The following is a 24,408-nucleotide window of genomic DNA, read 5'->3' on the forward strand; positions in this document are numbered from 1 at the left end:
TGGAGTCTAGATTTTAAAATTCAGTTTTCAAAATAGATGATATGATCATCAGAAATTGCTATTGAACAATCTGGAACTTGAGTGTGTATGCAGAAAATAGTAAAACAAAACCAGAGGCAGCATAAAGCCTATATTTCTCATGGGGGGGGGGACAGCCAGAGCTAAGTAGTATCTACCCATTCTTGATGGGACATGAGTACTCACTCTCAGCAGGATCACCACTTAAAACCCTTTAGTCCTGCCTGACTCTTGTGGTTATCACAATTTTCATACCAGTTCTGAGGAATTACAGAAGAAAAAGGGGAGAATTTGGGATACAGAACTTTGTAGACAACAGGTGATCCACAAATGGGTCTAGTACTCTAAACCAGTAGAAAAACCAAGAGGCTAGTCATGAATCTCTGCTATTGGGCCACAAATCACCCACTGACTAGAAAATATCAGTCAGCCCCCTGACTGGTTGTTTAGAATGATACACAACAACCACCGTGGAATTTTTAGGTTATTGACTGAACTTCCCCTTCTCTGGGTTGGCATGCTGGAGAGATAGTCTGAAGCAGTGATATGGCTCAGATCAGGACTTGGGTCCCTTGGTTGGGAGAGGTTTCTTTAGGATACCAACCTTGAGGAGCTTTTCAGTAGAAACATCATAGTAGGAGCATCACCCTGTTGTTGAAAGATCTCAGTGGTATTTCTGCCCTAGCAGCACTATTGGAGACTGTGGGTTAATTGGTCTAGAGTAGGATCCAGGTGTTGATTTTTCTAAAATCTCCCTATATGATTGTGAGCAATGTTGGCTAATTGCCCAGCAGGTGATTTTAGGATAAGTTTCTTAGAACTGAGATGGGAAAGGGGGAGGTATCTTGAAATCACACAAAGGAATTTAGATAAAAATGATCTGTGATAAATATACATATAAATCAAGCTTGTACCTAGGAAAAGCGCCAAAATATCAAGTGAAAAATGATGTGTCAGAAGGATGTGAAAGAGAAGGGCAAGCTGGGTAGATGAGATGGCAGCTGATGGGCAGTCCAGTGGGAAGCATCCACGGGAGACAGACCGGGCTGGGCTCTGCCTTAAACCATGATGCAGCCTCTTTCCTGGTGCTTGTCCTACATTCTGTGCTGGCAACCAAGTTCCTGGTAATGGTTTAGACTTTAGAAGTCTGAGCTCCTAATGCATTACAGAGAAGATATAGAATAAGAAACACACTTAAACCCATACTTGGAAAAGTATTTTTAAAGCATTTAATTTAAAGCATTTTAAAATCTCACCCCCCCCCATAAAAAGCTTCTATAGAATGCCAGGAATCAGTGGACTTATTTCATGAATAATCTGTTCTCCCCTTCCTCTCTCCCTCACTCTCTCCCTCCCTCCTTCCCTCCTGCTGGGTCAGTGCGTCTCCCTTCTTTTTCCTCTCTTCTTCAAATATCTTATCCTAAAATGAACTTTAAACAACACTGTTTTCCTCAGTCTACATTAGGTTTTACTTTTAATTCAGTGTTTGAAAATTCTCCAGAACTGTTAAGCCATCTCGTTTCCTTCTGGAGAAGCAGCTGTAGCTTTGACATTAGTCTGGGTTCAAGTCTCATCAAGGTCCATCAAATCAGAGTATATATATGGCCTTGCTTAGGTTACATGTCCTCCCCCATGTTCTCTCCTTTAAAATATAAACACATGCTGGTTACTGGGGGCTCATGCCTGTAATCCCAGTACTTGGGAAGCTGAGACAGAAGGGTTACAAGGTTCCAGAACTTAGGCTGTGTTTTTTTTTTTTTTAATAGGACTGGGAGTGTAGCCTCTGGGTTCAATCCCCTGTACCCGCTCCCCCATGGGAATGCAGTATCTGTCTAGGGATGATTGGAGGAAGTACCTCATTTTTGCCTATGCACAGCAGCTAACCTATTAACCATTGCTTTGTCTGCTGGAGAGAGAAGATGAATACAAATGCCCAGTGCTGCATAGGAACTTAAAGGGGAGTGAGCTAGTTCCCCTAGGAGATATCCATCAGGAACAGTCAGTCCTGATTTAAGCTTTTTCCCGTTAAGTTTTTTCCTAGTTCCTTTGCTCCACAGAGTGAGTAAAGTTGGCATAGGGTGTGAGTTTGATGGATTGTGCCCAATTTTGTTTCACAATCTTTACATTCACCAGTAGTGAGATGTAGATAGCATTTTAGTTAGAGGAATGCAAAACTATTGAAAAAATCACAGCCTTGACACTTTGCAGGAACACAGACATTATTTCTAACTTTCGTTTCAAATACCAACGTTTTATTTTTTTTTCTAACCTGAGATATTGAGATAGCTTAAAAATTTCAAAATGTATTAAATCAATTTTGTTTCTAAGGCAGCAGGATATGAAAAAAAAATTCTCTCCCTTTTGAATAATGAAATTGGCTCTGGTTGACAATGAATGTCAGCGATACTATGTTTTAAAAAGTGTGTCTTTGGTCACTTGAATAAATCTGTTTATGTTGAGGGTGTCCTTTTCATATTTCAAGGTGCTGATGTTGTCATATTATTTATGTAGCATAGAGTTCAGAGCAGAGCAGAGACCACCTGCTTTTTGATCATTCATTTCTTAATATACCCAGAAGATATTATGGGAATGCCCCCCCCCCTTTTGGGTGAAGCTATTTACTTCTAGGTGACGTACATGCTGAGAAGAAAGATTCAGATACTGCTGTCAGGTTTTACCGATCCAAAAGGCAAATACCAATACCAACTAAAACAACATTTATATATAAAAGGAATAAAGAATATTAAAATAAATATGGTTCTTTTTTTTTTTGGTGGTACTGGGGTTCCTGGAAGCCCTTCTACATCCAGGCTACACTCCCAGACCTGTTTTTTTTATATATTTTTTTATTTGGACACAGGGTCTCCTAAGCCAGCACGGCTGGCTTCGGACCTGCGCAATCCTCCTGTCTCTGCCTCCCAAGCGCGGGAATTAAAAGTGTGCGCCACCACACCTGGCTTAAAATGAATATGGTTCTAATGTCAAGAAAATCTGTCCTAAATACTGGCTCTGCGCTCTTGGGCAAAGAATAACCCTCAGTAGGTAACAAATAATACTTCTCTTGCAGGATGCCAATTAGGATGGTCAGTATTGTAATGCATAAAAAGGCCTAGTAGAGTACCTGGCATATAGTAGAAGCTGGTATAACAAAATTACTATTACACTTACTATAATAATGCTGTTGATCAGGCATGCTGTTGATAATAGTGCTGCTGTTGGGAAATGTTATAATTACTTACTTACATTTCCATGTTACGGTTATTCTCATTTTACAACTGGATGTCAAGGTTCAATATAGATAAGAATGTTTAACTTATCTAAAGCTACATGGTTTCCAATCGTCAGTGCCTAGAATCAAACAAAACCCTGACTTCAGAGTCAAATCCCCAACTCCATCTACTTCAGCTCTTTCACAAACTGTGCTATTGGTTCAGTCTTAAAGTGTTTTCTGTTAATTGTTCATAGCTGTATATGTGATTAGGGGGAATTAGTAAAAAAAATGTTCAGGGATACTCAATTATCTGTTATCCAAAAATTTTTTTTCTCAATGGAAAAAATACGACATGCGTGAGAGGGAGGATCCTACACTACAGTTGAGAATTAAGCCTTTATGGCCAAGTTTGATTAACAGTTGCCTGACATATTACTGAAAATTAGTATAAATACTTATCAAAAAAGTGGCAGAAGGTGATTCATTCGAAGTACCCCCTCATGTAACATGAGGCTGTAACTGTCTTCTGTATTTCTTTTTAATAAACTTTTTTAAATCTTAAAAAAAAAAAGTGGGAGGAATGACTACCAGAAATCTATTTGGATGAGTTCTGAAGAGCTTCTTCAGCTAACTCATTCAGAAGGTAAAAAGATTCCCGGGACGAAATTAACATGCTAAGAAAAACTTACCTGTCTGAGATAGGAATTAAGGAATGGTAGATACACAGAAGTGTCTGTCAGTCATTTCTCTCACTTGAACTAATGCCTGAAGGTAAACTTGCAAAAACTAAAATCTGGAAGGATATTTTCAGTGAGAAGTCCTAAAGCCTATCCAGTACTGGACCGGTAGTAGGGATAAGAATGAGTAGCACTACTGTGGACCCTTTGGGCAGCGAGCTTTTTATTCTCTCATCACGGGCCACTTGTCTTTGGTTCATCTGAAAAGGAAGAGGTACTTTACATGCACAACTAATTTGTCCACGAGGGTGCTCTTCACCAGCATTGTGAGCTCTTTTTGTGCTACACCGACTCTGTCTAGAATGGGCAATGATCACCACCCAAAACATCTGGGGACTGTGCCCTCTCTGAAAATCTAGATTCTAAGAACTGACTTCAGCAAAGGAGCAAATGTGGGGCTGGCGCCTTTCCTCCACATTGACATGTCCTTTATCTTCTACAGTACCCCTCCATGCTGCATGTGGTTAGCTCACTGGGGATTACTAAGGGTTGGGATAACTAACACTATTTATACTTAGGAAATTGAAAATATGCATTAAATATCATTTCCCCCATAATACGAAAGAAAGGTAAGCAATACATGAATTTCTCACAGGTCGGACTCAGTTTCTAGCCTCTTTCCTCTCTTCACAGACATACCTTTTTGAAAATTCCCACCTTCTAATTTATGCTATTTAGTCAACTGTAATTGTCTAACAAACTATTCCAAAGCCTAGTGGTGTAAAATAACTGTTTTATTATTATTTCTTTTGTTCACAATTTTGCAGGTCAGGAATTTAGGACGGAGTCACCTGGGAGGTTCATCTCTGACCTACGTAGCATTGTTTGAGGGTGGAGGATTCACTCCAAGACAGCTTCTCCTTCTCACATCTGGCTCCTCTGTGCTCTATCTTCCCTCTGTCCACATACATATAACTTCCCAGGAACTGTTCATGTTGCTTGTTTAGGTTTCTTCATAGCATGCATCTTCTTCCCCCAAAGCTGGTGTTCCAAGGGACAGGGAGTATTAGCTACTCACTTTTAAGACCTCATTCAAGCCAGGTGTGGTGGCGCACGCTTGTAATCCCAGCATTCAGGAGGCTGAGACTGGAAGATAGCAGTTCACGGACGGCCTCAGCTACTTAGGCCCTCCGCAACTCAGTGAGACCCTGTTTCAAAAGAAAGAATAAAAAATAGGACACGGGGTGTAGCTTGAAGGTTGAATGCCCCTGGGTTCTATCCCCAGACCTGATGAAAAAAAGAAAAGAAAAAAGAAAAAAAGGAAAGAAAAAAGAAAAAGACCTCATCTCAGGGACAGTTGCAGTATCACTTACACCAAAATCTATTGGTTAAGTAAGTCCTGGGGTTTCCCAGAGACAAGAGAAGGCAGCACAGGCCTCAGTTCCTGATGGAAGAGCATCAGAGAATTGGAGGATCTCACTCCATACATTCACATTTTATTTTCTGGAAACCCTAAACTGTTCCCAGAGAGTCCCTAGGACTTCCTCCTCCTTCCTGGTGGTAGATTTAGCAAAATTCATTCATGTCAGGTCATGAATTATAAACTTTCCTTCTTCTCTTCATTGTATAGCAAGTCAATATTGACACAGATACAAAGCACAGCTTTCCCAGGCATATACTAATTCTCCAAGACAGTGCAATTTAAATCTATAAGGAGGAAAAATATTTTCCTCATGATCTACATAATTTATATAGTTGGTCTTTCACAGTGGAATAATTCTCATTTTTATGTGAAACATCTTCCTTTTCTTTTTTACCTTCCTTCCTTCACTTTGTTTTGGTAGTACTAGGATCCTGTCTTCATCTCCAGTTCACCCATTTTTTTTCATATTATGTTATTTTTGTTTGAAAATTAGAAAAAAAAAAAACCAACCTGTGCCAGAAGCCTGTGACTTCAGTAGTTGGGAGGCGGAAAAAGGAGATCCCAGGATGGAGGCCAAGCCTCAGCAATTTAGCAAGATCCTTGGCAACTTAGTAAAACTCTGTTTCAAAATAAAAATAAAATAGGGCTAGAGATATAGTTCAGATATAAAATGCTCCTAGGTTCAATCCCTAGCACACACACACACAAAAAAAGAAACTAGATCTTTGATAAACTAGAAAGGCGTTAATATCCAAGCCTTTAGGAGAAAAAAAAAAAAGAAAAAAAGAAGAAAGAAAAAAAAAGGAGAGGAAGTAAGCCAAATAAAATCTTTGAAATTCCTATAAAATGGCTTAATTAGATGATTGGAAAAACCTCTTTTTTTGACTGTGTTTTGAGAAGAGAAGGCATGATTTTATCTTTTAAGTTAAACATAGTAACTTTTTATCAATAACATCTGGCACCTCAAGAGAGAAATTAGTATGCATTTGAAAATTAAATGGTGTTAAAACACAAAAAGACCTTGGAAATTTCTGGTTCAGTGTTTTCAAACTTCTTTTATTTATTTATTTTTAAATCTGCACAATTATTCCCCAAGACTTAAACCTGAATTAAAGAAAATTAGCTCCAGATAAATAAAATATATAAAAGCAGAGCTACTGTGGTTTAAGTTGAAGGAAGCAGCGGTGGTGGTGCCCAGCTCTCATTCTGGCCCTTCACTGTTCCTCTTTCCCTCCTCCAAGGTGGCCTTTGCAGAGATTTCAAGAAAACTTAAAATCCCATGACCACACTTCACTCCTCTTCAACAATGTGAATGAATCTGTGGACCAATTCGACTAAGTTATTTGCCATGGTTAGTTAGTAATAGTAAATACCGTTTGTGTAGTAAACCCAAACCAGGCACTCAGCCGGGTGTGGTGGTGCACACCTGTAATCCCAAGGCAAGAGGATTGCAAGTTCAAGAACAGCCTAAGCCACTTAGTGTGATCCTGTTTCAAAATAGTGCTAGCAATGTGGCTCAGAGGTAGACTGTCCCTGGGTTCAATTCCTAGGACTACTACAAAAAAAGTAAAAAGTATTCCATCTACATATCAACCCTGTGATATAGACACACTCATGTGCTCCTCCTCCAGATGAGGAAACTGAGATCAGAGATATAACTAATGACAAAAAAAAAAACCAAAACAAAACCCAAGTCTAGACCTCAGGTGCCCGTAATCCTTTGATGAAAATTTTGCCGCACTGAATTTCTGCCACTCACAGGAAACATCTTCAAAACCCGTCTATGATTAGAACTGAGTTTTAGCATGAAGAAAGACATAAGAGTATTCATGTTGAATCTTGCTTTCTTAGGTTCTTTCCAGGAAAATACATATTTAAAGTTATTTAAAAGCCCAAAGGTTTAAAACTTTGAGCTTTCCTCATATCCTCAGGGCTTCCACTCCAGGCTACTGTAGGTGGGCCCCGTGCTTCTGAATGGGAGAAGCTGCCTGGCACTTGGTCACCCCTGAGAACGTGGGGATGTAAAACTCACAGAGGCAAGGGAGGAATGAACAACTATGAACAAAAGAACTGGAAAGGTCTTTCCAGTGTCTGTGTGCAGAATTAGATTTCTTTACCACCTGTGGCAACTGGGCAAAATCTTATCTTTTTCTATTCCTGTAGGGTAGAAACTATCTACACATTTATCTTGATGCTCCCCTTATATATTTTGGGACCTGAATCCATTTTTTTGTTGGACTAGTGGACAAATTGGCAGCATCATCATCTCTTTCTCTAATTAACCAAGTGACTGAGGCCAAATAGCATTCCCTTTTCTTCCCTCCCCAGTCTGCTTTGCTATTAATGACACAAGGGCCAGCTGCAGAATGACAGGGACAGACGTCCACAAATTAGCAGTTAAGGGGAAGAGAAGAGGGCCAGGATGTCTGGATGACCTACCAATTGGATAATCCACTTGTGGCTAATTGTGTACAAGATTCAATTAACACATTTGTACACTGTTCATCTGCAAAATTCCAGTAAATCTTACATTAGGAATCAATGATGAAAGACATATGAATATATTTTTAGGTGAGCAAAGTCATTTAATTTGGGTCAAAATGAGTAAGAGGGATTACCTTTCTTCTTAAAGTTAGATAAGGTAGTTGAAAAGCCAACGGTATGTGGAAGGCTAAGCTGAGTGAAGCCATGCAGAATACTCTAATTAAGAACAGAAGGTTCAGACAGTGTGTGAATTCTAACACATGCATGTATGAAAAGAAGGAAACACACTTTTTAAAGACTAACAGTTTAGGTAGCATTAAGTCTTTAGCTCAGACTTTTAAACCCACTTGAGTCAGAGGTATGAATGATGGTTCTCTCTCCTGGGATGGCCTGTACAAGTAAGTATTTGCTCAACATTTTCAGATTCTCAGATTGAAAGTGCTGGGTAAACACTGGGCCAGATTAGCTCGCCATGTGTCTCCCTGTGTGCACAGAGCTTTTGCTGACTTCAACGGGTGGAATGTGGTGGGAGAATCTGGCTCATTATTAGTTTTCCTATTTTGATTTGATCAACTGTTGTCAATTACAGACATTGGTAATTACCCACAGAAAAGGAGAGGAGGGAGAAAAAAACTTGCTATCATAATATTTATCTTATCAGTTATGGTATTTTCCTATATTGAAAAAAATATTGTGGTGAATTGTGTAATACAGCAAGTACTGATTTCACAGTGCCCTTGAGTTGCATGTATTCTTCTACAGATTTTTTTAAGTTTCTGGAATAAAATCCACATGTTATGAAGTACTGCCTCTCACTGTCTCACCTCTCACTGCGCTCTGCTAATCCTACTTTTTACTTCTCTTCTAGTTCAGATTTGTCCCTTAGATTCTGTCCTCCATCAATGCTGTAACCCAAACCACTGCTCTCTACCTTCCATGACAATCCCAGTGTTTTATGTCCACATTGTCCAGTGTGGTGGACAATAGCCACATGTGGTTATTAGGCATCTAAAATGTGGCCAGTGTGGTTGAGAAATTAAAATTTTAATTAAATTTAATATTAACTTAAATTTAAATAAATGCATGTAGATTGCCAATGGCCACTATATTTTCATGCAGTAAAAATATACTGTTCTTCTCACTGGTGAGACATTCATCTTCAGCTTCTCTTATATAATCATCAAATTAATCAACTTTAAATTCTACTTTTATTATTAAATTTTCTATGTATAAGTCTATGGTAGTTTCATGTAGTTCATTATAGGATATATATATATATATATATATATATATATATATACACATACATATATATACATATATACTTATATATCCCAGACTGGAAACAATAGTGGAAAGAATCAGCTGGCTACTCATCAAAACCATTTGGGAATACAACGTAGGATATATTATTTACTAGGCCCAAGAGTAGCATAGAAAACTGATTTGGATGTACTTTTAAGATTCTTAGACTAGTATTTTAACTTTTCTACATAATCAATATGTCATCTATAGATAGATAAATACATAAAAATGGCTTACCTAGAATCCTAAAATATTCTTCTTTTATCCCTATCTCATTTCTTCCTATTTTTCCCCATCTCTCCACAATCATTTTTTTAAACATTTAAAGTCATCTTTCTAAAAATTCAAATAGAACCTATTGTAGTTAGACCCTTGTCTCCCAAAGTGAATGAAACTGCCCCTGGGGGTGGACTGGAATGAAATTTCAGCACATAAAATAACACAAATTTGTCATTGTATCTTTCTGGTGATCTGCCTAAAGAACAGGGATTTCCAGTGGGGCACTGAGTTTTTTCTTTTCTTTTCTTTTCTTTTCTTTTCTTTTCTTTTCTTTTCTTTTCTTTTCTTAAAAGAGGGCAGTAAGCCAGGTAAGTTTTGGAAGTTCTGGTTCTCATTACCTATAGAGTGAGTACATGCTCATGATCTACAAGTTGTACATGGTATTCTTCCTATCTGTTTTTTTTTTTTTTATACCTCTGAGCTATATCCCCAGCTCTGTTTTTTATTCTTTATTTTGAAACAAGGTCTCATTATGTTGCAAAAGGCCTCACTAAGTAGCTGAGGCTGTCATTGAACCTAGATCCTCCTGTCTCAGCCTCCGAAGTACTGGGATTGATCTGGTTATTTTTTAAAACCACTTTCCTAGCAGGTGTGGTGGTACATACCTATAATCTCTGTACTTGGAAGACTGAGATAGGAGGTTTACAGATTTGAGGTTAGCCTCAACAATTTAGCAAGATCCTTATCAAGTTAGTGAGATCCTGTTTCAATAGTAATAATAAGGCTGGGCGTGGTGGCACATGCTTGTTATCCCAACATTCCTGAGGCGGAGACCATGGGATTGAGGTTCATAGTCTCAGCTACAGCCTCAGCTACTTTGTGAGACCCTTCGAAACTCATTGAGACCCTGTTTCAAAAATAAAAGGACTAAAAAATAGGGCTGGGGGTGTAGCTCGAAGGTGCAATGCTTCTGGGTTCTATCCCCAATACCACAAATAACAAAACAAAACAAAATAAGACAATAATAATAATAATAATAATAATAATAATAATAATGGCCTAGAGATATAGCTCAGATATAGAGTACCTTTGGGTTCAATCCCCACTAACAAAAATAAATAACAAATAAATGAATGCATATATAAATAAAACCATTTATTCTTGCTTCTACTTGTATTTTCCTTCCTTGAATACATCAAGTTTTTTCCCATCTCAATTTCTTGCTGTTTTTTTTTTCCTGCTTAGACAGTTGTTTCCTGCAGTCTTCAAATGTTTGACCTCGTCTCATCCTTCATATGTCAGCTCTTCTGTCACCCCAGAAAAATTATTCCTTGTTCCTCTACTGTCTCTGTCCATCTCAGTAACTCTCTGTACACAACAATTTTTATGTATATAAGCAGATATTATTGCCATCGAATATTATGTTCTGTTAGTTTATATGTCTATTACTTATCTCTCTCTCTCTCTTTTTTTTTTTTTTGGTGGTACTGGGGTTCCTGGAAGCCCTTCTACCTCCGGGCTACACTCCCAGACGTATTTTATATTTTTGAAACAGGGTCTCTTACGCCAGCGCGGCTGGCTTCGAACCTGCGCGATCCTCCTGTCTCCGCCTCCCAAACGCGGGGATTACAAGCGTGCGCCACCACGCCCGGCTATTACTTATCTCTTACTACTACCTGGAAAATAGGTTCTAATAAGAACAGGGACTTAACTTTTTGTTGTTTTGACGCTCATCTTCCTAAATTAGAATAATACTTTTAGTTTATATTGATCTTAAACCTTCTCTCGGGTCCCGGGGCCTGAGCCCGCCGCGGGCGCCACCCTGTGTCCGCGGGCCTCTGCCCCCGCGGGGCCATGCCGGGCCGGCTCCCTCCGCCGGCAGCGCTGCTCCAGGCTCGGTCCCAGCTCGGGAGCGGGCGGGGCGTGGCGGCGTCTGTCATTAAGCAGCAAGTACTGAAAGAAATCAGGACCTTTGATATTTAGAAAAACGATGTTTAACTCTACTGACATCAAGTTTTCTGTCAAGTCCTTCAGTTGTCCCGGACCCGTGAAGTTCACCCTGGAGTGGCATCTGAAATATCACACCTGTCACAACGAATATTCTGAGCTGGAAGAAACGTCCCAAAACCACGAACTTCGTGTCGATGAAGACTTTTGTGGTTACTTCAAGAATGTCGATTATTGGACAACAAAGAATGAGAACGTGGATTGTAACAGCGACTTACAGGTGTTCCCCTCGCTGGCTAATAAAGAACTAATAAGTATCAGAAACACTTCAAACCAAGAAGAATCAATGGGTGTTGTCGCCAGGACACAGAAAGATGGGTTCCACATCTTTATTGTTTCTATTAAAACGGAAAAAACAGACGTCAGCTGGAATCTGAATGTGTCCATCTCCATGAAGGGGCCGCACGGGTACATCTCTGCATCCGATTGGCCTCTGATGGTTTTCTACATGGCGATGTGCATCGTGTACATATTGTACGGCGTCTTCTGGCTGACGTGGTCTGCCTGTTACTGGAAAGATATCTTAAGAAACCAGTTCTGGATTGCTGCAGTTATCTTCCTAGGGATGCTTGAGAAAGCAGTGTTCTACACTGAATACCAGAACATCAACAGCACCGGGCTGTCAACCCAAGGTTTACTGATATTCGCGGAGTTGATTTCGGCGATTAAGAGGACAATGGCGCGCCTCCTGGTGATCATTGTGAGCTTGGGCTACGGCATTGTGAAGCCCCGCCTAGGGACCGTCATGCACCGCGTGGTCGGCCTGGGGCTGCTGTACCTGATCTTCGCGGCTGTGGAAGGCGTGATGAGAGTCATTGGGGGCGCTGGCCACCTGGCTGTGGTCTTGGGTGACATTATCTTAGCAGTTATTGACTCCGTCCTTGTGTGGTTCATTTTCATAAGTTTGGCACAAACTATGAAGACGCTGAGGCTGAGAAAGAACACGGTGAAATTTTCCCTGTACAGGCACTTCACAAACACGCTGGTCCTCGCGGTGCTGGCTTCCGTGGTGTTCATGGTGTGGACAACCAAGACGTTCAGAATCGCGAAGTGCCAGTCGGACTGGATGGAGCGCTGGGTGGATGAGGCGTTTTGGAGCTTCCTTTTTTCCATTATCCTCCTTGTGATCATGTTTTTGTGGAGACCATCAGCAAATAATCACAGATATGCCTTCATGCCCTTAATAGACGATTCTGATGACGAAGTGGAAGAATTCATGGTGACTTCTGAAAATATAACTGAAGGAATAAAGTTAAGAGCCTCAAAAACTGTTTCCAATGGAGCAGCTAAGCCTGCCACTTCTGATAACTTCGATGAAGATTTGAAATGGGTGGAGGAGAATATCCCCTCTTCATTCGCAGACGTAGCACTTCCAGTACTGGTGGACTCAGATGAGGAAATTATGACCAGATCTGAAATTGCTGAAAAAATGTTCTCTTCAGAAAAGATAATGTAATTGGAAACTGCATCGGTGAAACCCAGCTTACGGTAGAGGACGTTCACACAGCTGCAAGGGTGCTGTGCTTTGATGTAGCCTAACGAGCTCTTACCGCGCTCTCTTGGAAATCCGTGTATTAAAATGAGGAACTCGGGCGGCGGGAGGGCTCCGCGGTGCGGTGATGCCGCCTCCGCCAGCCGGCTGTGACCGCAGCCTGGGCCGGGAGTGATCAGAGAGGAGCGCCTCGGCAGAGCCGGCGTCGCGGGCCTGTGGACTTGGGTTCTCTCTTTCCTCTGGGAAATACAGCAGTCCTAGATCTAAGAAAACAATCCCGCAAACACAACTCCGGCTCTTCTACTCACCTTTGAGATCACGAGATTCTTCTGTAGGGTATCAGGCCTCCGTCTTTACTAGGATTTACTAGACACGGTGGCGTTTTCTTTCCAATTTTAGACAAGTGATTTCACGTGGGAACACGTGTTTCTGTGTTGCGTTTTGCCTTTGGTCTGCACAACATCCTTGTTTGTAAATATCATCAAGTCACGGAGGGAGATCTTCTCTGAGCTCAGGGAGTCTGAGTCGCTTTCCAAAGATTCGCCCTGCCCTGGTCCCCCTCGGGCCGCGGATGCACGTGCTGCTGCTGTGTGGCCGGCCTGGAGACCTGGCCACAGGTCCCCGAAGCACCGCTCCTGGCGGTGGCCGCCCGCTGCTGCAGGCCTCGTGGAAAGTAGGGCTGTGTCTTCCGTGTAATCTTGGCCTTTTCTACTCCGTAATAAACACACCTAACTGTAAAAAAAAAAAAAAAAAAACCTTCTCTCAAACACAGTGTTTTACAAAATAAAATGTTAAGAACAGTAGAATTAATGTTACCTGGAAATGTATTAAAATGCAATTCTGTGGTCCTAGGGAATGAGAGATGGTGAGAGTGGAGTGACCTGTGTTGTAGGAGGCCCCCAGGGTGATTCTGATGCACACTGAAGTCTGTGAGTGGCTGCTTTAACACACACCATCTACAACCATTTTTATGGAACATTATAATAAAATAAATTTCTGGATTTGTGCTCAGTTTTTCTGAAGTTTTCTCTCATGTTTTGTCAATCTTACTGTATTTGTTTTATAATCTATAAATACAGCACAACTAAACCTCCCTGCTCATTTTCTTATTCTTTAGTAGGGCCTTTTCTGTCATTTTGTGGTTGTGCATTCATTTTGGAGTCTTAGCAAATGGAAAACCTTGGTTCATTCTTCAAAAGACTTGTAGCCATTGGTTAATAAAGTATAAAAAAAACCTAACAAAGCCAAGACACAGTTGAATTACAGATTAGGTGACTCAGCCCTCAACACTAATGCCTGACAGAAGAACAGGTATGCCCTTTATTAGGCATAACTTTTATTTCTTTCATCTTTACTGTGGTTCATTTTATCACAAAATGGTTCTTCTATAATGTTATAAAAAGAGAATCAGAGACACATGACCCATGAAATGAAGGACACAGCCAATAGCAGCATACCCAAAGATGGACTAGATAGGTAGAAACATTAATGAGTACTTTTATATATATAAAATTAAGACATCCTGTGAGAAAATATAATTTCATAAGAGAAATAAAAATTGAAATATGTATCAGAAATCACACATTGATGAGCTAAACCCAGACTGAATAAAATAGTCAGTGAATAAGAATATTTATCATTAGAAAATTTCCAAATTAACATTAAAAAGTAAAGAACAAATGAAATAAAATGAAATTCTTGCAATTTGTACCTTTAATCCTAGAAGATGATAAGGTTAATATAGGGCAGAAGAAATACTTGAATACAATGGCTGGTATTTTCTCACAGTTAATGAAGAGTCAACACAAGATCCAAGAATTTCAATCCCAAGCATGAAAAATAAAAAAATATCCATACCTAGGCTTATAGCAAAACTACTGAAAGCCAAACAAAAGAAAAACTTAAAGAGCAACTAAGAAAAAAACAAAATAATACCAGCAACAGCTGTTTCTTATAAATGATGATCACCAGAGGAAAATAAAAATTTCCCTAAAGTGTTAAAAAAATTGTCAGCACAAAATGTTATATCCAGCAAAAATATCTTTTTGATTGCCCTTTTTATTTTATTTTATTTATTTTTTGCGGTACTGGGAATGGAACCCATGGGCATTCTACCTCCAAGTGACACCCCCAGCCCTATTTTTTATTCTTTATTTTAAAACAGGGTCTCACTGAGTTGCAGAGGGCTCCACTAAGTAGCTGAGGCTGGCCTTGAACTCAGATCCTCCTGTCTCAGCCTTCCAAATGCTGGGATTATAAATGTGTGCCACCCAAGGCCGGTACTGGGGCCTCCGAGGCCAGGATAAGAGCCTGCCGAGGGGTTAGGCCGGTGCTGGGGCCAGCGAGGCCGGCATCGGAGCCTGCCTTGAGGCATGACCAGTGCTGGGGCCTCCGAGGCCGGGATCGGAGCCTGCCGAGGGGTTAGGCCGCTGCTGGGGCCAGCGAGGCCGGCATCGGAGCCTGCCTTGAGGCAAGGCCGGTACTGGGGCCTCTGAGGCCGGGATTGGAGCCTGCCGAGGGGTTAGGCCGCTGCTGGGGCCAGTGAGGCCGGCATCGGAGCCTGCCGTGAGGCATTACCAGTGTTGGGGCCTCCGAGGCCGGGATTGGAATCCTGCCAAGGGGTTAGACCGGTGCAGGGGCCAATGGCCAGCATCGGAGCCTGGCGTGAGGCAAGTTCACTCCTGCGGCCTCCAAGGTCGGGACCAAAGCCAGCTTAGGGGTTTGACCGGTTCAGGGGCCAGCGAGACCAGAACTGGGTCCTCCCATGAGGCAAGGCCGCTGCGTGAGCCAGCAAGGTCTGGATCAGTCCACTGAGTAGCCAGGCCACTACTGGGACCATCAAGAGTGGGATTGGTACTTGCAACGCAGCATGCACAGAGAAATATCGCAGAAAATATAAATCAGACGTTTCTCTTAATCAGCAATAACTAGGAGGAAAAGGGCAACAGGAAGAGGTTGAGCTATAGAAAGGGCCCTATAGTGAAGCAACTAATGTGACCAATCAGAGGGTATGTAATATTGGAGGACGGAGCCTCTTTAAAATGCAGGAGGTACATAAACAAATGTATCAAAGTAAATCACCAAAGAAGTGTGGGATGGAGGGAGGGGGAGGGAATGGGACGGGGGCTGGAGGAGGGCTAATTGGATGATGTGTGCTTGTATATCCTCTCAAGTCTTGTACTCCAATGTGATTGATATATGACTACAATGCACCAATTTAAAAAATAAATTAATTTAAAAAATAATAAAAAATAAATAAAAAAATAAATGTGTGCCACCACACCCAGCTTATAAAATGGATTTTAATTGGGTTGTTTTATTTAGCATTAAGGCTTTTTTTTTAACTAGGATTGAGCCCAGGGGCATTCTACCTCCAAGTTATACCCCCAATCTTATTTTTTATTCTTTATTTTGATACAGGGTTTCACTAAATTGCAAAGGGCCTCACTAAGTAGCTGAAGCTGTCTGTGAACTGCTATCTTCCTGTCTCAGTCTCTCAAGTATGCTGGGATTAAAAGTATGTACCACCATGCCTCTCTGCATTGTTTTTAAGCTCTTTATACATTTTACATATTTTTCCTCTATTACAGGAGTAGCTGGCAAAGATCTTCCATTCTCTAGGCTCTCCCTTTGGACTCTGAATAGACACTTTTCAAAAGTAAAAATACAAATGTCCAATAAATACATGATAAAATGTTCAACATAATTAGCAATCAGGGTGTTATGGCTGAGGACGTTCTCAGTTCATAGATAGCCTCAGCTACTTAGTAAATCCTTCTGCAACTTAGGGAGATCTTTTTCAAAATAAAGAATATAAAATAGGGCTGAGGGTGTAGCTCAGAGGTAGAATACCCCTGGGTTTCATCCCCAGTATCGCAAAAAAAAAAAAAAAAAAAAAAAAATGCCATCTGGGAAATGCAAATCAAAACAACACTGAAATTCCAACTAATTCCAGTTAGAATGGCAAGCATCAAGAACATATACAATAATAAATGCTAGCAAGGTTGTGGGGAATAGGAAGTCTTATGCACTATTGTGGGACTGCAAGCTAGTACAGACTAGTACAGATGCTATGGAGATTAGTGTGAAGGTATCTCAGAAGACTGGGAATAGAACCATAATATGATCAAGGTGTACCTCTCCTGGGCATCTTTTCAAAGAAATTAAAGTCAAAATATTCTAATGATATATGCAAAGTTTATAGAAGCATAATTCTCAATAGCCAAATCATAGAACCAGCTTAACTGTTTATCAACAGATGAATGGATCACAAAACGTGGTATATACACACAATGGAATTTTACTCAGCCATAAAGAAGAACAAAATTATGTTATTTGCAGGAAACTGGATGGAACTTAAGAGTATTATGCTAAGTGGGATTAGCCAGTTTCAGAAAGCTAATAGTTGTATATTTTTCTCTCTTATGTGGAAGCTAGAGAGAAATTGGGAAATAAGAGACCTCAGATAAAGGAGCAGAGACTCCTGTGGAGTGGAGAAGGGGGGTAGGGGATAGAGGAGGGGGATAGAGGTGAAATGAAAGTAATAGTTTAAATAACGATATGTACATATATGAAATTATCAGCACCAATCTCAACAATACGTATGGGGAAGGGGAAAGAGGGAGATGAGATCCAGAGGAAAACACATTAACTGTTGAGTGCATGAATATTCCCATCAGTATGATTCCTCAGTATGATTTATAATTATAATGCACCAATAAGTGTATATAAAAATCTTTTTATGCTTTTATTAATGCATTATAGTATCACATCATAATTTAAACCATGTTGACAGTGACATACATGCACACAGCACTTGGTGGGATCCTTCTTCCTGCTCCTTCCCCATCTCCCCCTTCCCCATACAAAGTACTGAGATTGACATTGGGATTTTTATATATGTACACAAAGTCTGTGGTAGTAATTCCTTCACCGATACTCCATCCTCTCTCTTCCTTTCCCCTAGACAACCTCCCTGGCTCCACTGAGGTTTCTCCTCCATTATCTGAAGTCTCACTGGTATCCCAATTACTCCCTAGCTTCTGCATATGAGACAAAACTTTCTGTGACTGGCTAATCTCAACATAATGTTCTTCAGGTCTTTCCATTTTCTTTGCAAATGACATAATTTTGTTCCTCTTTATTGCTGCGTAGAATTCTATTGTGTGGCTATCCCATAATTTTGTAATCCATTCATCTGTTGGTGAACACCTAGGCTGTTCCATAATTTCGCTATTATGAATTGTGCTGTTACAAACATGGATATGCATAGACTACTATAGTTCTTTGATTTCAGCCCCTTTGGGAAGATACCTAGGAGTTGTAAAGCTCATAAACCATGACCAAGTTGGTTTCATTCTAGGAAGGCAAAAACAGCTTGACATACACAAATAAATACATGTTATTCATTACATAAATGGAACTAAGGGCATAAATTACATGATCATATTAATAAATGCTTAAAAAGCATTTGACAAAATCCAATGCCCATTTATGTTAAAAACACTACAGATAATTAGAATGGAAAGAATGTATCTCAACATCATTAAAGCAATATACAATAAACCCAAAGTCAACATCATATTAAACAGGCAAAAACTGCTGGAATTCCCTTTAAAGTCAGTAACAAAACAAGGATGCCCACTATCATCACTTCTTTTCAATATAGTCATTGACAATTTGTCTATTTACATAATGTGTCCAAAGGGACTAACTAGAAACTACTATTAATAAAATTTAAATGTATACTTACAACATAGAAGCTAATACTAAAAGATTTTATTTTCATATGCTAGAAATGGACCATTGGAATAGTAAAATAAAAAATTACAACGCATCACAAATTATTGAGTAATTGGTAATGAATTTAGTGAAAGGTATAATATTAAGAACTCTAAGATATTATGTAACATTGATGGAGAAATTAAGAAAATCAAATAAAAGGAGACATATACTGAATTTATAGATTCACAACAATACTGTTAAGATATTTGTTCTCTTCAAATTGATCTTTTGGCTCAAAGCAAGTTTAATCAAACTTCCTGCTGGGCATGGTGGTACATGCTTGTAATTCCAGCATTTGGAAAGCTGAGACAGGAGGATTGCAGTTTGAGGACAGCCTCAGCTACCTTAGTGAGGCCCTTGCAGCTCAGTGAGACCCTGTTTTTTTTTTTTTCATTTTTGTTGTTGTTTGTTTGTTTGTTTTGGTGGTACTGGGGTTCCTGGAAGCCCTTCTACCTCCGGGCTACACTCCCAGACTTATTTTATTTTTTGGAAACAGGGTCTCTTAAGCTAGTGCGGCTGGCTTTGAACCTGTGCGATCCTCCAGTCTCTGCCTCCCAAGTGTGGGGATTACAAATGTGCGCCACCACGGCTGGCGTGTGAGACCCTGTTTTAAAATAAAGAATAAAAAATAGAGCTGGAGGGTATAGCTTGGAAGTAGAATGCCTCTGGTTCCATCCCCAGTACTGAAAAAATTTCCCATTTCAAGATAGGTTTTTACTTCCTAGAAGATATCAACATTTAAATATATACGGAAATACAAAGAATCTAGTCCACACAAAACAATCTTAAAATGGAAGGGTAGTAAACTTTATATTATTTACTTTGTAGATTTAATATACTTATGTAAAGCCAGAGTCCTAAACACTGATATCTGTGGTTTGGATGAACAAGTAGAATACAGAGATGGTTCTATGCACAATTGATTGATTATCATTTATGGTTATTTTGGATATGAGTCCTTTAGATATCCGACAAAAAACTCATATTCAGAATATATAAAGATCTTTGCCAGGCGTGGTGGCGCACGCTTTTAATCCCCGCGCTTGGGAGGCTGAGACAGGAGGATCGCACAGGTTCGAAGCCAGCCTCAGCTACTTAGTGAGGCTTTCAGCAGCTTAGTGAGACCCTGTTTCCAAATAAAATATGAAAAAGGTCTGGGAGTATAGTCCGGAGGTAGAAAGCCTCTGGGTTCCACCCCTAGTACCACCAAACAAAACAAAACAAAACAAAAAAACCCCCAAGAATATATAAAGATCTTCAACTATTAACCATAAAAATACAACCTAATCAGTAAATGTAAATTATATTTAGACATTTTACAAAAGAAGATATAGGAATCACCAGTAATTGCCTAAAATTGTGTTCAACACTACTACTCATTATAGAAATGCAAATTTAAGCCATATGATACTCACTGTTATGGCAAAAATCAAATGACTGACATTACCACATGTTGATTGGGGTGTAGGGAAAACCGAAATCTAATACGTAGCTGCCTGGGGTGTCAAATTATACAGAATCTTTTGAGAACGGTTTGGCATTTCTAAAATAGGGTTAAGCATCTATCTACCGTATGGTCTTTCCATTCCATTCTTACCCAAAATACTTGCATAAGAATGTTCATAACAGCTCTAGTCATGATAGCCTTAAATTGGAAACAAGTGCAATGTCTTTGAAAAGAAGAATGGATCAATAACATGTTTTAATTGTCCATTGGAATACTATTTTTAATACTAAAAGTGTAAGCTTATTTTTGTACAACATGGATACATGAGTCAAAACATCACATTACCCCTCATACATATGCACAAACATACATTAATTCAAAATAAATAAATATATTAGCAAGTAAGACAGAAAGTTGTTACATAGAATAAGGGAACTGAGTGAAAGGGGCATGAACTCTGGAGTAACATCAATGATTTAAATCATGTTTTAAATTGTTAGTGGCATCAGTGAAACATTTATCAAAATTTATCACATTGAATTATTGAGACCTCTTCATATAAATTATATGTGAACGTAGTAAGTTTTCTTTTGGTGTCTCTTGTTTGCTCTGTTAACATTTATGTTCTCAGGTGCTAATTCTTTTCATTCTTAGTTTGGTTCTTTAATTTCATGGAGTTGGTTTGTAAAAAACTTTTCATGATTCTAGATTAAATGTTATTTTTGTATCTGAAAGTTCCTACCTATTTGCCTGCCTGTTGGTGTGGTTCTGTTTACTATAGACTGCCTAATTATAAGGCAATGGTAAGACTTGCTGTTGCCAAAGAGTAAGAGCTCATTTTCTCAACATTGAGACTCCCTTTCCTCCTGACATTGGAGATTCTACATTGCCTCTGGGGTCCATGTTTACACCATCAATGCTGCAGCCTTCAAGATCTCTATATCCTCCTATTCTCCTCTTCTCCTCTTCTCCTCTTCTCCTCTCCTCCTCTTCTCCTCTTCTCCTCTTCTCCTCTTCTCCTCTTCTCCTCTCCTCTCCTCTCCTCTCCTCTCCTCTCCTCTCCTCTCCTCTCCTCTCCTGCCTCCTCCCCTCCTCTCCTCCTCTCCTCCTCTCCTCCTCTCCTCTCCCCTCCTGTCCCTTTTGCTCCACGTTTTCCTCTCTCTCTCTCTCTCTCTCTCTCTCTCTCTCTCTCTCTCTCTCTCTCTCTCTCTCTCTCTCTCACGCACACACGGCAGGCAGGTAGCAGTTGGTTAACCTGCTAACTCCTTCACATAACAAATCACTGGAATGGTTGCCCTCAGCTCTCTTCTGAGCGTGGAGCACCTTTGAAGCTCCTTATACCTTTTGTCACAGTCCTCTTCTCTACGTATTTATTCCACCTGCTTTCTATTTGGAGATTTCTTAAAAGTGCTCACCCAAATTTGACTCCCTTAGAATTTTCTAGTGCTGTAATGAACTTACAATTTAAGAAAATGGCTGTGTTTTCTGTGGGGAATTGGATAAGGAATTGAGACAAACACATTTGTTGCATTTGTCATCTTAATCCAATTCCCCAAGTCTCTTTTAATTAGCAGCTTGCTTGCTGCTCTACATACTGATGTACCTAGCAGCTCTCATTATCACCTTCCTGCGGCCCCATCTAATCAGCTACGGACTTGGCAGGCAGTGTCCTAGAGTCTATTTGTAAGGTAGATATTTCAAAAGTCCACAGAAGTAGAATGAATAAGATATAGAATGATCTCTGAGGTGCAGGCACATTAGAGGAAGGAGGAAATGAGTACAGCATGCTTGTGTTGGCAAAAAATGGGATTGATGCTTTGGAATCCTCACCAGGAGATTCAACTCTATAGAATGAGCAATCTCAGGCCGAGTGTGTAGGGAAGCCTTACTCCACATTGCCTGACATCTCCCTAAGCACCTGGCCCCTGATTATTTATCATTCTAATGTTGACCTAACACTTTAGGAGACTGTGTCTATAAATGAAGGATGTGTTTGTGCACTTAAGTCAAGTGCTATTTGCTGAGGATACTGTGACTTCCGTTTGACTTTCTTTCTGATAAAAGCAGATGGAAAGGTTTTCTTTCCTTGTTTGCTTTCACATTAAAAACAAATACTTACTGCCAAAAACAAGGATTGAAGTACTGCAGTTCCCCCTCACAGCTGTTATTTAGAGGTAGTCCAAAACTCTTCAAAGAACATTGGATAGTACAAATTTAAAGGAAGTCAGTAGTGAAAATTATATTTGCTAGTTCTCATTTTTGCCCAGTGTTACAGGTCATTTGTGAGACCCATGGCTGATGTGATATGAAATTTACAAATTTATGAAGGGCACAATATGTGTGTGTGTGTGTGGGGGGAACTGGGGATTGAACTCAGGGACATTCTACTTCTTAGCTGAACACCCAGTCCTTTTTATTTTTTATTTTTATTTTTTCGTGGTACTGGGGATGAAACCCAGGGGCATTCTACCTCCGAGCTACACCCCCGGCCATATGTTTTATTCTTTATTTTGAAACAGGGTCTCACTGAATTGCAAAGGACCTCACTGAGTAGCTGAGTCTGTGCGCAAACCGGGATCCTTCTGTCTCAGCCTCCCAAATGCTGGGATTACAAGCATGCACCACCAAGCCCGGCTTACTTTTTTCTTTTGAAACAGGATCTTGCTAAGTTTCTGAGACTGGCTTTGAATCTGTGATCCTCCTATCTTAGCCTCTCAATTACTGGGACTATAGGCATGCACCACTACGACCAATATGAAGAAATTAATTTTATTAACAGTCTTTTTGTGTTATAAATTAGGAAACTGCGTGAAATATAGACTAACAAGAAAAATTACATTTATTTTTTTAAAGAATATAGTAAGATTTTATGTAAATTTAAGGCTTTTACAATATCCTTTGAAGGAATATTACACTTTGGCTATGTGAATAAATTGGCATTAAACCAATAATTTTATCAAATAGAATTTTGGTGTTGTATTTAGACTTTACAGTAAGTATTTGAGCCAAACTAATGTTTTCATCATCAAAACAAATATTCATTGTAAGAATGTTTAAAAATACTCACATTCTCCAATCCAGAGGTCAACATTGTATATATTATAGTCTTTCTGCCTAGGCACACTATTTATTGTAAAGATCATATGTTCTATCAATGACTTTTATTTTTATTTAACATTCTATCTTTAAGAATGCATTTTAATAGGCATGGCATATACTAATATGCGTAGAAAATTTTCTTTTCTACTGGACATTTTTTCTCTTTCCTACTATAAATTACAGAAAATTATAAATTTCTTATTATAAATAAAGATCTTTGTAAGTCTATGAGTGTATAATATGATCATTTTCTAGGAATTGATTCTGAGGAGAATAGACATCCTAAAACGGGAGCTATATGGGTAATCTGGTTGTGGCCTCCATCTCCTAATTATTTCCAGGATTCTGCTGATTCTAGGACCTTGGTGTTAATCCTCATCAGTCCTAGTCACATTCTTGTGGAAGTTGAAGAGGATGGCCATTCTTCCTTCAAGAATATGTGCACAGTTGTACTCCTTTACTGAAATCTCTAAACAAGCTCACAATATACATGTAAATTACCTAAATATTATTTCAGGCTCCTGATAACTGTGATAAAATTATTTTTAGAAATAGTGCTCCAAGCCAGGTGTAGTGGTATGCATCTGTCATCTTAGTCCTTGGGAGGTTGAGACAAGAGGATTGTAGGCTTGAAGCCATCCTCAGCAACTTAGTGAGACCCTTTGTAACTTAGTGATACCCTACTTCAAAAATTAAAAATAGGAAAAGCATCTGATTTCTTATTTTTTGTGACTGACTAATCTCACTTAGCATAATGTCCTCCAGTTCCATCCATTTCCCTGAAAATGATGTAATTGAGTTTTTTTTTGATGGCTGAGTAAAATTCCATTGTGTACATATTCCACAGTTTTGTAATCCATTCATCCGTTGATGGACATCTTGGCTGGTTCCATAGTTTGGCTATTGTGAATTGTGCACAATTCATAGCTGCAGCTATGAACATAGATACACATGCATTAGTCTGGAAGTTTGGTTAGAAATCAGATGCTTTCCCTAATATGTGAGAGTTAGGGAGAATTGGGTCATAGGAGGAACTCTAGATGAAAAAGAAAATCCTATGGAGGAGCAAACAAGACAACCTAAAGGAGGAGAAAGAAGGGGGGAAGAGGAAAATCTCTAAAACACACAATGTACTTAAAAATATCGAAGTCAACCACTAAGCCAAGCAAGGGAGGGAGGGAAGGGGAGGGAATGGGGTGGGAATTGGGTAGAGGTTAAATCAGTGATGTGTGTATGTCTGTA

At 39.6% G+C, this 24,408-nt stretch overlaps 1 protein-coding gene across 1 annotated transcript; it reads left to right on the forward strand.

The window, feature by feature from the left end:
• Positions 1-1,007: 1,007 nt before the first annotated feature.
• Positions 1,008-12,800, forward strand: LOC308258754 (transmembrane protein 87B-like; the record flags this gene model as incomplete). Its single annotated transcript, XM_080689397.1, has 2 exons — positions 1,008-1,142; positions 11,298-12,800. The coding sequence occupies 2 exons, from the start codon at positions 1,008-1,010 to the stop codon at positions 12,798-12,800; spliced, it is 1,638 nt and encodes a 545-aa protein (XP_080545523.1).
• Between the last annotated feature and the right edge of the window lie 11,608 nt (positions 12,801-24,408).

Source organism: Muscardinus avellanarius (assembly GCF_963383645.1).
Source record: "Muscardinus avellanarius genome assembly, chromosome: 2".
Classification (NCBI taxonomy): Eukaryota; Metazoa; Chordata; class Mammalia; order Rodentia; family Gliridae; genus Muscardinus; species Muscardinus avellanarius.